Source organism: Entelurus aequoreus, linkage group LG24 (genome assembly GCF_033978785.1).
Source record: "Entelurus aequoreus isolate RoL-2023_Sb linkage group LG24, RoL_Eaeq_v1.1, whole genome shotgun sequence".
Lineage (NCBI taxonomy): Eukaryota > Metazoa > Chordata > Actinopteri > Syngnathiformes > Syngnathidae > Entelurus > Entelurus aequoreus.
The window spans coordinates 34,594,385-34,611,734 of NC_084754.1; the positions used below are offsets into that span (position 1 = coordinate 34,594,385).

General features: G+C 46.7%; 1 protein-coding gene across 1 annotated transcript in view; it reads left to right on the plus strand.

The window, feature by feature from the left end:
* The window catches only part of LOC133641705 (mucin-2-like), a 59,389-nt gene that overhangs the window by 27,003 nt on the left and 15,036 nt on the right, over positions 1 to 17,350 (plus strand). Inside the window, exons 27-31 of the mRNA XM_062035647.1 lie at positions 3,033 to 3,279; positions 5,008 to 5,090; positions 12,855 to 13,475; positions 17,124 to 17,204; positions 17,275 to 17,350. The exon at positions 17,275 to 17,350 is cut by the window's right edge and continues 85 nt beyond it. Of these exons, the coding sequence (XP_061891631.1) occupies positions 3,033 to 3,279; positions 5,008 to 5,090; positions 12,855 to 13,475; positions 17,124 to 17,204; positions 17,275 to 17,350 (1,108 nt within the window). The remainder of the gene's footprint in view (positions 1 to 3,032; positions 3,280 to 5,007; positions 5,091 to 12,854; positions 13,476 to 17,123; positions 17,205 to 17,274) is intronic.

The following is a 17,350-nucleotide window of genomic DNA, read 5'->3' on the forward strand; positions in this document are numbered from 1 at the left end:
AGTATGTTCTCTTCATTTAACTATACAGATTGTATTTTTTACTATAGTACCGTATTTTTCAGACTATAAGTCGCAGTTTTTTTCATAGTTTGGCCAGGGGTGCGACTTATACTCAGGAGCGACTTATGTGTGAAATTATGAACACATTACCGTAAAATAACAAATAATATTATTTAGCTCATTCACGTAAGAGACTAGACGTATAAGATTTCATCTGATTTATTGATTAGGAGTGACAGATTGTTTGGTAAACGTATAGCATGTAGACTTAGACTTAGACTTAGACTTCCTTTTTATTGTCGTTCAAATTTGAACTTTACAGCACGGATAAGAAAAAAATTTCGTTACATAAGCTCATGGTAGTGCAGGATAAAAAAAGCAATAAGGTGCATATATAAATAAATAAATATATATAAATAATATATAAATATATATATAAAATAAATAAATATATATAAATAAATAAATAGATTACTGTACAGATAAATATATTGCACTTTCTCACATGCGTCCAAGTTTATGGATGTATGTTATATTGTCTTTTTTATTCCAGCGAGTTAATCCATTTTGGGGGGAGTTGAGGGGATAATTTAATTATGATGCATTCAAGAGTCTTACGGCCTGAGGGAAGAAGCTGTTACAGAACCTGGAGGTTCTGCTTCGGAGGCTGCGGAACCTCTTTCTAGAGTTCAGCAGTGAAAACAGTCCTTGGTGGGGGTGGGAGGAGTCTTTGCAGATTTTCTGAGCCCTGGTCAGGCAGCGGCTTTTTGCGATCTCCTGGATAGGAGGAAAAGGAGTCCTGATGATCTTTTCCGCCGTCCTCACCTCTCTCTGGAGAGACTTCCAGTCTGAGGCATTGCAGGCTCCAGTCCAGACAGAGATGCTGTTGGTCAGCAGGCTCTCTATAGTGCCTCTGTAGATTGTGGTGAGAATGGAGGGAGGGAGCTGTGCTCTTTTCATCCCACGCAAAAAGTGCATGCGCTGCTGAGCTCTTTTTACAAGAGCTCCGGTGTGTAGGGACCAGGTTATATTGTCAGTTATCTGCACCCCCAGGAACTTGGTGCTGCTTACTATCTCCACCGCTGTGCCGTTGATGTAGAGTGGAGCGTGGCTGGACTGGTGCTTTCTGAAGTCAACGATGATCAACCAACAACCTGCCAAGGACCAGGTTGTTGGTTCTGCACCAGTCAACCAGATGTTTCACCTCCTTCTGTAGTCCATGTCATTGTTGTCACAGATGAGGCCCACTACTGTCGTGTCGTCCGCATACTTCACAATGTGGTTAGTAGTGGACCTGGCGCAGCAGTCATGGGTCATCAACGTGAACAGCAGGGGACTCAGGACGCAGCCCTGGGGGGAGCCGGTGCTCAGGGAGATGGCACTGGAGGTGTTGTTGCCCACTCTCACAGACTGGGGTCTGTCTGTGAGGAAGTCAAGCAGCCAGTTGCATAAGGTGGTACTGAATCCAAGGAGGGCCAGTTTGCTCACTAAATGCTGCGAGATGTTGGTGTTGAATGCTGAGCTGAATTCCAGAAACAACATCCGCACGTGTGTGTCCTTTCCTTCCAGATGTTCTAAGCTCAGGTGGAGTGCAGAGGAGATGGCGTCCTCTGTGGAGCGGTTAGGGCGATAACCAAACTGGTATGGGTCGAATGTGGGGGGAAGTCTGGAGACAATATATTCCTTTACCAGCCTCTCCAAGCACTTCATTATGATGGGGGTGAGTGCAACGCGGCTGTAATCATTGAGGGAGGAGATTGTGGGTTTTTTGGCACTGGAATGATTGTGGCCGTCTTAAAACATGATGGTACCACAGCCTGGGTCATCGAGATGTTGAAGATGTCTGTGAGAATCCCAGCCAGCTGGTCTGCACATCCCTTAAGCACCTTGCCCGGAATGTCATCAGGTCCTGGTGCTTTCCGGGGGTTCACTCTCCTCAAGGTTTTCCGGACATCCGCTATATCCAGGTTGAAAGGCTGCTCATCAGGGCGAGGGATGGATTTTCTCGCCGGAGTGGTGTTAAGTGCCTCAAACCTTGCAAAGTAGTTGTTAAGGTCATCTAGGAAGCTGATGCTGTTGTCACAGGGACGGGGGGCAGCTTTATAGTCCGTGATGACCTGTATGCCCTGCCACATTCGTCTAGTGTTTGTAGGGTTCTCGAAGAAGTCCTGCACTTTCTGACTGTGAGCACGCTTTGCAACCTTAATGGCACGGTTCAGGTTAGCTCTGGGTGATTTTAATGCCACCATGTCGCCACGTACCTCACTGTTCATGCAGGGTTTCTCGTTGGCCCGTGTGGGGATGTTCTTGATCACACTGACATCCTCCATGTACTTCTGAATGTATGCGGACACAGACTCTGCATACTCCTCCACACATGTGTGGTGATTTTCGGTGGCGGCTGCTTTGAACATGTCCCAGTCTGTGGTTTCGAAACAGTCTTGTAATGCTGACATTGCTCCCTCTGGCCAGGTCCTCACCTGCTTCACTGTAGCTTGCTTCCTGATCAGCAGGGGCTTGTATGCAGGAATTAGCATCACAGATAGATGGTCTGTGGAGCCCAGGTGGGGGCGTGGTGCTGCTTTATACGCCTGTTTAATATTACTATACACCAAGTCCAATATGCTTCCACCCCTGGTTGCAAAATTCACATATTGATGGAAATGTTCTATATGTTATAGTTATTTGAATGACTCTTACCATAATATGTTACGTTAACATACCAGGCACGTTCTCAGTTGGTTATTTATGCGTCATATAACGTACACTTATTCAGCCTGTTCACTATTGTTTATTTATTTTAAATTGCCTTTCAAATGTCTATTCTTGGTGTTGGGTTTTATCAAATACATTTCCCCCAAAAATGCGACTTATACTCCAGTGCGACTTATATATGTTTTTTTCCTTCTTTATTATGCATTTTCGGCCGGTGCGACTTATACTCCGGAGCGACTTATAGTCCTAAAAATACGGTAAATAAAGCTTTAATTTTAAAAACTTGATGAGTGATTGTTTTGTTATTGTTTTTCCAGGTTGTTACCCCGTGTGCCCGGAAGATAAGCCGCTATTTGATGAGGAACACCAGATATGTGTTGAGGAATGTGAAGGTTGCTTTTACAATGAAACAAGATACGATCCATATGAAGTTATTTTCAATGTCACTGACAATTTAGGAATGTGCTACTATGCGATATGTATAAATACAACAGTTGTATTTGACAATCAAACCTGCTCCACTACAACTGTGCCTCCTACAACAACCTCTGCTCCTGAGACTGAATCTTCTACTACAACCGAAGGACGAACTACCACATACACAAAACCGACAATCCCCCCAACAATACCTCCAACTATCTCTGTGAGCCCATTCGCCACCACCACCACAAAATCCACAGCATCATCATCAAGACCAACCACTACAACTGAAAGCCAAACAACCACAACTATATCTGATACCACAATTTCTACAACATTTGAGGAACCTGTAACTGGAACAACAGAAAGCCAGTCTACTGACCATGTTATTAGCAACATTACAACAACACCATCCGGACAATTGACAACCCCAACATCAAGGCCCACCACAACAACTGAAGGTCCAACTACAACTAAATCAACAACCACAATGGCAGGACCCACCACAACAACTGAAGGTCCGACTACGACAACTAAATCAACAACCACAACAGCAGGACCCACCACTACCACTGAAGGTCCAACTACGACAATCAAATCAACAACCACAACAGCAGGACCCACCACAACAACTGAAGGTCCAACTACGACAACTAAATCAACAACCACAACAGCAGGACCCACCACAACAACAGAAGGTCCAACTACGACAACTAAATCGACTACCACAACAGCAGGACCCACCACAACAACTGAAGGTCCAACTACGACAACTAAATCGACAACCACAACAGCAGGACCCACCACAACAACTGAAGGTCCAACTACGACAACTAAATCGACTACCACAACAGCAGGACCCACCACAACAACTGAAGGTCCAACTACGACAACTAAATCGACAACCACAACAGCAGGACCCACCACAACAACAGAAGGTCCAACTACGACAACTAAATCGACAACCACAACAGCAGGACCCACCACAACAACTGAAGGTCCAACTACGACAACTAAATCGACAACCACAACAGCAGGACCCACCACAACAACAGAAGGTCCAACTACGACAACTAAATCGACAACCACAACAGCAGGACCCACCACAACAACTGAAGGTCCAACTACGACAACTAAATCGACTACCACAACAGCAGGACCCACCACAACAACTGAAGGTCCAACTACGACAACTAAATCGACAACCACAACAGCAGGACCCACCACAACAACAGAAGGTCCAACTACGACAACTAAATCGACTACCACAACAGCAGGACCCACCACAACAACTGAAGGTCCAACTACGACAACTAAATCGACAACCACAACAGCAGGACCCACCACAACAACAGAAGGTCCAACTACGACAACTAAATCGACTACCACAACAGCAGGACCCACCACAACAACTGAAGGTCCAACTACGACAACTAAATCGACAACCACAACAGCAGGACCCACCACAACAACTGAAGGTCCAACTACGACAACTAAATCGACAACCACAACAGCAGGACCCACCACAACAACTGAAGGTCCAACTACGACGACTAAATCAACAACCACAACAGCAGGACCCACCACAACAACTGAAGGTCCAACTACGACGACTAAATCAACAACCACAACAGCAGGACCCACCACTACCACTGAAGGTCCAACTACGACAACTAAATCAACAACCACAACAGCAGGACCCACCACTACCACTGAAGGTCCAACTACGACAACCAAATCAACAACCACGACCGCAGGACCCACCACAACAACTGAAAGTCCCACTACAACAAAATCTACATCCACAACAGCAAGACCCACCACAACCACTGAAGGTCAAACTACTACAAGTAAATCTACAACCACCACAACAGGACCCACCACAACAACTGAAGGTCCAACTACAACAACTAAATCGACAACCACAACACCAGGACCCACCTCAACAACTGAAGGTCCAACTGCAACGACTAAATCAACAACCACAACAGCAGAACCCACCACACCCACTGAAGGTCCAACTACGACAACTAAATTGACAACCACAACAGCAGGACCCACCACAACAACTGAAGGTCCAACTAGAACGACTAAATCAACAACCACAACAGCAGGACCCACCACAACAACTGAAGGTCCAACTACAACGACTAAATCAACAACCATAACAGCAGGACCAACCACAACAACTGAAGGTCCAACTACGACGACTAAATCAACAACCACAACAGCAGGAACCACCACACCCACTGAAGGTCCAACTACGACAACTAAATCGACAACCACAACAGCAGGACCCACCACAACAACTGAAGGTCCAACTACGACAACTAAATCGACAACCACAACAGCAGGACCCACCACAACAACTGAAGGTCCAACTATGACGACTAAATCAACAACGACAACAGCAGGACCCACCACAACAACTGAAGGTCCAACTACAATGACTAAATCAACAACCATAACAGTAGGACCAACCACAACAACTGAAGGTCCAACTACAACAACTAAATCTACAACTACAACAGCAGGGCCCACCACAACCACTGAAGGTCCAACTACGACAACTAAATCGACAACTACAACAGCAGCACCCACCACAACAACTGAAGGTCCAACTACTACAACTAAATCGACAACCACAACAGAAGGACCCACCACAACAACTGAAGGTCCAACTACTACAACTAAATCGACAACCACAACGGCAGGGCCCACCACAACAACTGAAGGTCCAACTATGACAACTAAATCAACAACCACAACAGAAGGACCCACCACAACAACTGAAGGTCCAACTACTACAACTAAATCGACAACCACAACGGCAGGGCCCACCACAACAACTGAAGGTCCAACTATGACAACTAAATCAACAACCACAACAGCAGGACCCACCACAACAACTGAAGGTCCAACTACAACAACTAAATCGACAACCACAACACCAGGACCCACCTCAACAACTGAAGGTCCAACTGCAACGACTAAATCAACAACCACAACAGCAGAACCCACCACACCCACTGAAGGTCCAACTACGACAACTAAATTGACAACCACAACAGCAGGACCCACCACAACAACTGAAGGTCCAACTACAACGACTAAATCAACAACCACAACAGCAGGACCCACCACAACAACTGAAGGTCCAACTACAACGACTAAATCAACAACCATAACAGCAGGACCAACCACAACAACTGAAGGTCCAACTACGACGACTAAATCAACAACCACAACAGCAGGACCCACCACACCCACTGAAGGTCCAACTACGACAACTAAATTGACAACCACAACAGCAGGACCCACCACAACAACTGAAGGTCCAACTACGACAACTAAATCGACAACCACAACAGCAGGGCCCACCACAACAACTGAAGGTCCAACTACGACGACTAAATCAACAACCACAACAGCAGGACCCACCACAACAACTGAAGGTCCAACTACAATGACTAAATCAACAACCATAACAGTAGGACCAACCACAACAACTGAAGGTCCAACTACAACAACTAAATCTACAACTACAACAGCAGGGCCCACCACAACCACTGAAAGTCCAACTACGACAACTAAATCGACAACTACAACAGCAGCACCCACCACAACAACTGAAGGTCCAACTACTACAACTAAATCGACAACCACAACGGCAGGGCCCACCACAACAACTGAAGGTCCAACTATGACAACTAAATCAACAACCACAATAGCAGGACCCACCACAACAACAGAACGTCCAACTACGACAACTAAATCGACTACCACAACAGCAGGACCCACCACAACAACTGAAGGTCCAACTACGACAACCAAATCGACAACCACAACAGCAGGACCCACCACAACAACTGAAGGTCCAACTACGACAACTAAATCAACAACCACAACAGCAGGACCCACCACTACCACTGAAGGTCCAACTACGACAACCAAATCAACAACCACAACAGCAGGACCCCCCACAACAACTGAAGGTCCAACTACGACAACTAAATCAACAACCACAACAGCAGGACCCACCACTACCACTGAAGGTCCAACTACGACAACCAAATCAACGACCACAACCGCAGGACCCACCACAACAACTGAAAGTCCCACTACAACAAAATCTACAACCACAACAGCAAGACCCACCACAACCACTGAAGGTCCAACTACTACAAGTAAATCTACAACCACCACAACAGGACCCACCACAACAACTGAAGGTCCAACTACAACAACTAAATCGACAACCCCAACAGCAGGACCCACCTCAACAACTGAAGGTCCAACTACAACGACTAAATCAACAACCACAACAGCAGAACCCACCACACCCACTGAAGGTCCAACTACGACAACTAAATCGACAACCACAACAGCAGGACCCACCACAACAACTGAAGGTCCAACTACGACGACTAAATCAACAACCACAACAGCAGGACCCACCACAACAACTGAAGGTCCAACTACAACGACTAAATCAACAACCATAACAGCAGGACCAACCACAACAACTGAAGGTCCAACTACGACGACTAAATCAACAACCACAACAGCAGGACCCACCACACCCACTGAAGGTCCAACTACGACAACTAAATTGACAACCACAACAGCAGGACCCACCACAACAACTGAAGGTCCAACTACAACGACTAAATCAACAACCATAACAGCAGGACCAACCACAACAACTGAAGGTCCAACTACAACAACTAAATCTACAACTACAACAGCAGGGCCCACCACAACCACTGAAGGTCCAACTACGACAACTAAATCGACAACCACAACAGCAGCACCCACCACAACAACTGAAGGTCCAACTACGACAACTAAATCGACAACCATAACGGCAGGACCCACCACAACAACTGAAGGTCCAACTACGACAACCAAATCGACAACCAAATCGACAACCACAACGGCAGGACCCACCACAACAACTGAAGGTCCAACTACGACAACTAAATCGACAACCACAACAGCAGGACCCACTACTACCACTGAAGGTCCAACTACGACAACCAAATCAACAACCACAACAGCAGGACCCACCACAACAACTGAAGGTCCAACTACGACAACTAAATCGACAACCACAACGGCAGGGCCCACCACATCAACTGAAGGTCCAACTATGACAACTAAATCAACAACCACAACAGCAGGACCCACCACAACAACTGAAGGTCCAACTACGACAACTAAATCGACAACCATAACGGCAGGACCCACCACAACAACTGAAGGTCCAACTACGACAACCACAACGGCAGGACCCACCACAACAACTGAAGGTCCAACTACGACAACTAAATCGACAACCACAACAGCAGGACCCACCACTACCACTGAAGGTCCAACTACGACAACCAAATCAACAACCACAACAGCAGGACCCACCACAACAACTGAAGGTCCAACTACGACAACTAAGTCGACAACCATAACGGCAGGACCCACCACAACAACTGAAGGTCCAACTACGACAACCAAATCGACAACCACAACAGCAGGACCCACCACAACAACTGAAGGTCCAACTACGACCACTAAATCAACAACCACAACAGCAGGACCCACCACAACAACCGAAGGTCCAACTACGACAACTAAATCGACAACCACAACAGCAGGACCCACCTCAACAACTGAAGGTCCAACTACAACGACTAAATCAACAACCACAACAGCAGAACCCACCACACCCACTGAAGGTCCAACTACGACAACTAAATCGACAACCACAACAGCAGGACCCACCACAACAACTGAAGGTCCAACTACGACGACTAAATCAACAACCACAACAGCAGGACCCACCACAACAACTGAAGGTCCAACTACAACGACTAAATCAACAACCATAACAGCAGGACCAACCACAACAACTGAAGGTCCAACTACGACGACTAAATCAACAACCACAACAGCAGGACCCACCACACCCACTGAAGGTCCAACTACGACAACTAAATTGACAACCACAACAGCAGGACCCACCACAACAACTGAAGGTCCAACTACAACGACTAAATCAACAACCATAACAGCAGGACCAACCACAACAACTGAAGGTCCAACTACAACAACTAAATCAACAACCACAACAGCAGGGCCCACCACAACCACTGAAGGTCCAACTACGACAACTAAATCGACAACCACAACAGCAGCACCCACCACAACAACTGAAGGTCCAACTACTACAACTAAATCGACAACCACAAGGGCAGGGCCCACCACATCAACTGAAGGTCCAACTATGACAACTAAATCAACAACCACAACAGCAGGACCCACCACAACAACTGAAGGTCCAACTACGACAACTAAATCGACAACCATAACGGCAGGACCCACCACAACAACTGAAGGTCCAACTACGACAACCAAATCGACAACCACAACGGCAGGACCCACCACAACAACTGAAGGTCCAACTACGACAACTAAATCGACAACCACAACAGCAGGACCCACCACTACCACTGAAGGTCCAACTACGACAACCAAATCAACAACCACAACAGCAGGACCCACCACAACAACTGAAGGTCCAACTACGACAACTAAGTCGACAACCATAATAGCAGGACCCACCACAACAACTGAAGGTCCAACTACGACAACCAAATCGACAACCACAACAGCAGGACCCACCACAACAACTGAAGGTCCAACTACGACAACTAAATCAACAACCACAACAGCAGGACCCACCACTACCACTGAAGGTCCAACTACGACAACCAAATCAACAACCACAACAGCAGGACCCACCACAACAACCGAAGGTCCAACTACGACCACTAAATCAACAACCACAACAGCAGGACCCACCACAACAACCGAAGGTCCAACTACGACAACTAAATCGACAACCACAACAGCAGGACCCACCACAACAACTGAAGGTCCAACTACGACAACTAAATCGACAACCACAACAGCAGGACCCACCACAACAACTGAAGGTCCAACTACGACAACCAAATCGACAACCACAACAGCAGGACCCACCACAACAACTGAAGGTCCAACTACGACAACTAAATTAACAACCACAACAGCAGGACCCACCACTACCACTGAAGGTCCAACTACGACAACCAAATCAACAACCGCAACCACAGGACCCACCACAACAACTGAAAGTCCCACTACAACAAAATCTACAACCACAACAGCAGGACCCACCACAACAACCGAAGGTCCGACTACAACAACTAAATCAACAACTACAACAGCAGGACCCACCTCAACAACTGAAGGTCCAACTACTACAACTAAATCTACAACCACAACAGCAGGACCCACCACAACCACTGAAGGTCCAACTACAACAACTAAGTCAACAACCACAACAGCAAGACCCACCACAACCACTGAAGGTCCAACTACTACAAGTAAATCTACAACCACCACAACAGGACCCACCACAACAACTGAAGGTCCAACTACAACAACTAAATCGACAACCACAACAGCAGGACCCACCACAACAACTGAAGGTCCAACTACAACGACTAAATCAACAACCACAACAGCAGGACCAACCACACCCACTGAAGGTCCAACTACGACAACTAAATGGACAACCACAACAGCAGGACCCACTACAACAACTGAAGGTCCAACTACGACGACTAAATCAACAACCACAACAGCAGGACCCACCACAACAACTGAAGGTCCAACTACAACGACTAAATCCACAACCATAACAGCAGGACCAACCACAACAACTGAAGGTCCAACTACGACGACCAAAACAACAACCACAACAGCAGGACCAACCACAACAACTGAAGGTCCAACTACGACGACTAAATCAACAACCACAACAGCAGGACCCACCACTACCACTAAAGGTCCAACTACGACAACCAAATCAACAACCACAACAGCAGGACCCACCACAACCACTGAAGGTCCAACTACGACAACTAAATCAACAACCACAACAGCAGGACCCACCACTACCACTGAAGGTCCAACTACGACAACCAAATCAACAACCACAACCGCAGGACCCACCACAACAACTGAAAGTCAGACTACAACAAAATCTACAACCACAACAGCAGGACCCACCACAACAACTGAAGGTCCGACTACAACAACTAAACCAACAACTACAACAGCAGGACCCACCACAACAACTGAAGGTCCGACTACAACAACTAAACCAACAACTACAACAGCAGGACCCACCACAACCACTGAAGGTCCAACTACAACAACTAAGTCAACAACCACAACAGCAAGACCCACCACAACCACTGAAGGTCCAACTACTACAAGTAAATATACAACCACCACAACAGGACCCACCACAACAACTGAAGGTCCAACTACGACAACCAAATCAACAACCACAACCGCAGGACCCACCACAACAACTGAAAGTCAAACTACAACAAAATCTACAACCACAACAGCAGGACCCACCACAACAACTGAAGGTCCGACTACAACAACTAAACCAACAACTACAACAGCAGGACCCACCTCAACAACTGAAGGTCCAACTACTACAACTAAATCTACAACCACAACAGCAGGACCCACCACAACCACTGAAGGTCCAACTACAACAACTAAGTCAACAACCACAACAGCAAGACCCACCACAACCACTGAAGGTCCAACTACTACAACTAAATCTACAACCACCACAACAGGACCCACCACAACAACTGAAGGTCCAACTACAACAGCTGAATCGACAACCACAACAGCAGGACCCACCACAACAACTGAAGGTCCAACTACAACGACTAAATCAACAACCACAACAGCAGGACCCACCACACCCACTGAAGGTCCAACTACGACAACTAAATTGACAACCACAACAGCAGGACCCACCACAACAACTGAAGGTCCAACTACGACGACTAAATCGACAACCACAACAGCAGGACCCACCACAACAACTGAAGGTCCAACTACAACGACTAAATCAACAACCATAACAGCAGGACCCACCTCAACAACTGAAGGTCCAACTACGACAACTAAATCAACAACCACAACAGCAGGACCCACCACACCCACTGAAGGTCCAACTACGACAACTAAATTGACAACCACAACAGCAGGACCCACCACAACAACTGAAGGTCCAACTACGACGACTAAATCGACAACCACAACAGCAGGACCCACCACAACAACTGAAGGTCCAACTACAACGACTAAATCAACAACCATAACAGCAGGACCAACCACAACAACTGAAGGTCCAACTACGACAACTAAATCAACAACCACAACAGCAGGACCCACCACGCCCACTGAAGGTCCAACTACGACAACTAAATTGACAACCACAACAGCAGGACCCACCCTAACAACTGAAGGTCCAACTACGACAACTAAATCGACAACCACAACAGCAGGACCCACCACAACAACTGAAGGTCCAACTACGACGACTAAATCAACAACCACAACAGCAGGACCCACCACAACAACTGAAGGTCCAACTACGACGAGTAAATCAACAACCATAACAGCAGGACCAACCACAACAACTGAAGGTCCAACTACGACGACTAAATCAACAACCACAACAGCAAGACCCACCACAACAACTGAAGGTCCAACTACAACAACTAAATTGACAACCACAACGGCAGGGCCCACCACAACTGAAGGTCCAACTACGACAACTAAATCGACAACCACAACAGCAGGACCCACCACAACAAGTGAAGGTTCAACTACGACAACTAAATCAACAACCACAACAGCAGGACCCACCACAACAACTGAAGGTCCAACTACGACAACTAAATCGACAACCACAACAGCAGGACCCACCACAACAAGTGAAGGTTCAACTACGACAACTAAATCAACAACCACAACAGCAGGACCCACCACAACAACTGAAGGTCCAACTACGACAACTAAATCGACAACCACAACAGCAGGACCCACCACAACCACTGAAGGTCCAACTACGACAACTAAATCGACAACCACAACAGCAGGACCCACCACAACAACTGAAGGTCCAACTACGACAACTAAATCAACAACCACAACAGCAGGACCCACCACAACCACTGAAGGTCCAACTACGACAACTAAATCAACAACCACAACAGCAGGACCCACCACAACAACTGAAGGTCCAACTACAACAACTAAATCAACAACCACAACAGCAGGACCCACCACAACAACTGAAGGTCCAACTACGACAACTAAATCAACAACCACAACAGCAGGACCCACCACAACCACTGAAGGTCCAACTACGACAACTAAATCAACAACCACAACAGCAAGACCCACCACAACCACTGAAGGTCCAACTACTACAAGTAAATATACAACCACCACAACAGGACCCACCACAACAACTGAAGGTCCAACTACGACAACCAAATCAACAACCACAACCGCAGGACCCACCACAACAACTGAAAGTCAAACTACAACAAAATCTACAACCACAACAGCAGGACCCACCACAACAACTGAAGGTCCGACTACAACAACTAAACCAACAACTACAACAGCAGGACCCACCACAACCACTGAAGGTCCAACTACAACAACTAAGTCAACAACCACAACAGCAAGACCCACCACAACCACTGAAGGTCCAACTACTACAAGTAAATATACAACCACCACAACAGGACCCACCACAACAACTGAAGGTCCAACTACGACAACCAAATCAACAACCACAACCGCAGGACCCACCACAACAACTGAAAGTCAAACTACAACAAAATCTACAACCACAACAGCAGGACCCACCACAACAACTGAAGGTCCGACTACAACAACTAAACCAACAACTACAACAGCAGGACCCACCTCAACAACTGAAGGTCCAACTACTACAACTAAATCTACAACCACAACAGCAGGACCCACCACAACCACTGAAGGTCCAACTACAACAACTAAGTCAACAACCACAACAGCAAGACCCACCACAACCACTGAAGGTCCAACTACTACAACTAAATCTACAACCACCACAACAGGACCCACCACAACAACTGAAGGTCCAACTACAACAGCTGAATCGACAACCACAACAGCAGGACCCACCACAACAACTGAAGGTCCAACTACAACGACTAAATCAACAACCACAACAGCAGGACCCACCACACCCACTGAAGGTCCAACTACGACAACTAAATTGACAACCACAACAGCAGGACCCACCACAACAACTGAAGGTCCAACTACGACGACTAAATCGACAACCACAACAGCAGGACCCACCACAACAACTGAAGGTCCAACTACAACGACTAAATCAACAACCATAACAGCAGGACCCACCTCAACAACTGAAGGTCCAACTACGACAACTAAATCAACAACCACAACAGCAGGACCCACCACACCCACTGAAGGTCCAACTACGACAACTAAATTGACAACCACAACAGCAGGACCCACCACAACAACTGAAGGTCCAACTACGACGACTAAATCGACAACCACAACAGCAGGACCCACCACAACAACTGAAGGTCCAACTACAACGACTAAATCAACAACCATAACAGCAGGACCAACCACAACAACTGAAGGTCCAACTACGACAACTAAATCAACAACCACAACAGCAGGACCCACCACGCCCACTGAAGGTCCAACTACGACAACTAAATTGACAACCACAACAGCAGGACCCACCCTAACAACTGAAGGTCCAACTACGACAACTAAATCGACAACCACAACAGCAGGACCCACCACAACAACTGAAGGTCCAACTACGACGACTAAATCAACAACCACAACAGCAGGACCCACCACAACAACTGAAGGTCCAACTACGACGAGTAAATCAACAACCATAACAGCAGGACCAACCACAACAACTGAAGGTCCAACTACGACGACTAAATCAACAACCACAACAGCAAGACCCACCACAACAACTGAAGGTCCAACTACAACAACTAAATTGACAACCACAACGGCAGGGCCCACCACAACTGAAGGTCCAACTACGACAACTAAATCGACAACCACAACAGCAGGACCCACCACAACAAGTGAAGGTTCAACTACGACAACTAAATCAACAACCACAACAGCAGGACCCACCACAACAACTGAAGGTCCAACTACGACAACTAAATCGACAACCACAACAGCAGGACCCACCACAACAAGTGAAGGTTCAACTACGACAACTAAATCAACAACCACAACAGCAGGACCCACCACAACAACTGAAGGTCCAACTACGACAACTAAATCGACAACCACAACAGCAGGACCCACCACAACCACTGAAGGTCCAACTACGACAACTAAATCGACAACCACAACAGCAGGACCCACCACAACAACTGAAGGTCCAACTACGACAACTAAATCAACAACCACAACAGCAGGACCCACCACAACCACTGAAGGTCCAACTACGACAACTAAATCAACAACCACAACAGCAGGACCCACCACAACAACTGAAGGTCCAACTACAACAACTAAATCAACAACCACAACAGCAGGACCCACCACAACAACTGAAGGTCCAACTACGACAACTAAATCAACAACCACAACAGCAGGACCCACCACAACCACTGAAGGTCCAACTACGACAACTAAATCAACAACCACAACAGCAGGACCCACCACAACAACTGAAGGTCCAACTACGACAACTAAATCAACAACCACAACAGCAGGACCCACCACAACCACTGAAGGTCCAACTACGACAACTAAATCAACAACCACAACAGCAGGACCCACCACAACAACTGAAGGTCCAACTACGACGACTAAATCAACAACCACAACAGCAGGACCCACCACAACAACTGAAGGTCCAACTACGACGAGTAAATCAACAACCATAACAGCAGGACCAACCACAACAACTGAAGGTCCAACTACGACGACTAAATCAACAACCACAACAGCAAGACCCACCACAACAACTGAAGGTCCAACTACAACAACTAAATTGACAACCACAACGGCAGGGCCCACCACAACTGAAGGTCCAACTACGACAACTAAATCGACAACCACAACAGCAGGACCCACCACAACAAGTGAAGGTTCAACTACGACAACTAAATCAACAACCACAACAGCAGGACCCACCACAACAACTGAAGGTCCAACTACGACAACTAAATCGACAACCACAACAGCAGGACCCACCACAACAAGTGAAGGTTCAACTACGACAACTAAATCAACAACCACAACAGCAGGACCCACCACAACAACTGAAGGTCCAACTACGACAACTAAATCGACAACCACAACAGCAGGACCCACCACAACCACTGAAGGTCCAACTACGACAACTAAATCGACAACCACAACAGCAGGACCCACCACAACAACTGAAGGTCCAACTACGACAACTAAATCAACAACCACAACAGCAGGACCCACCACAACCACTGAAGGTCCAACTACGACAACTAAATCAACAACCACAACAGCAGGACCCACCACAACAACTGAAGGTCCAACTACGACAACTAAATCAACAACCACAACAGCAGGACCCACCACAACAACTGAAGGTCCAACTACGACAACTAAATCAACAACCACAACAGCAGGACCCACCACAACCACTGAAGGTCCAACTACGACAACTAAATCAACAACCACAACAGCAGGACCCACCACAACAACTGAAGGTCCAACTACGACAACTAAATCAACAACCACAACAGCAGGACCCACCACAACAACTGAAGGTCCAACTACGACAACTAAATCAACAACCACAACAGCAGGACCCACCACAACCACTGAAGGTCCAACTACGACAACTAAATCAACAACCACAACAGCAGGACCCACCACAACAACTGAAGGTCCAACTACGACAACTAAATCAACAACCACAACAGCAGGACCCACCACAACCACTGAAGGTCCAACTACTACAAGTAAATCTACAACCCCAACAGCAGGACACACCACAACAACAGAAGGTCCAACTACAACAACTGTTACTACTCCAGGTTCAACTACACAATGCTTCTGTGTCATAAATGGCAAGCATTATTCACCAGGTATGATCAAACAGCCCACATATATTCTATTTTGTTTCTGTTTATTGAACTCTTTGGATTTTTCGTTTAGGGGAAATTATCTTAGACATGGAACACATTGGATCAGGAATATGTCTCACAATGATATGCTCGGATGTTTGTGAGAT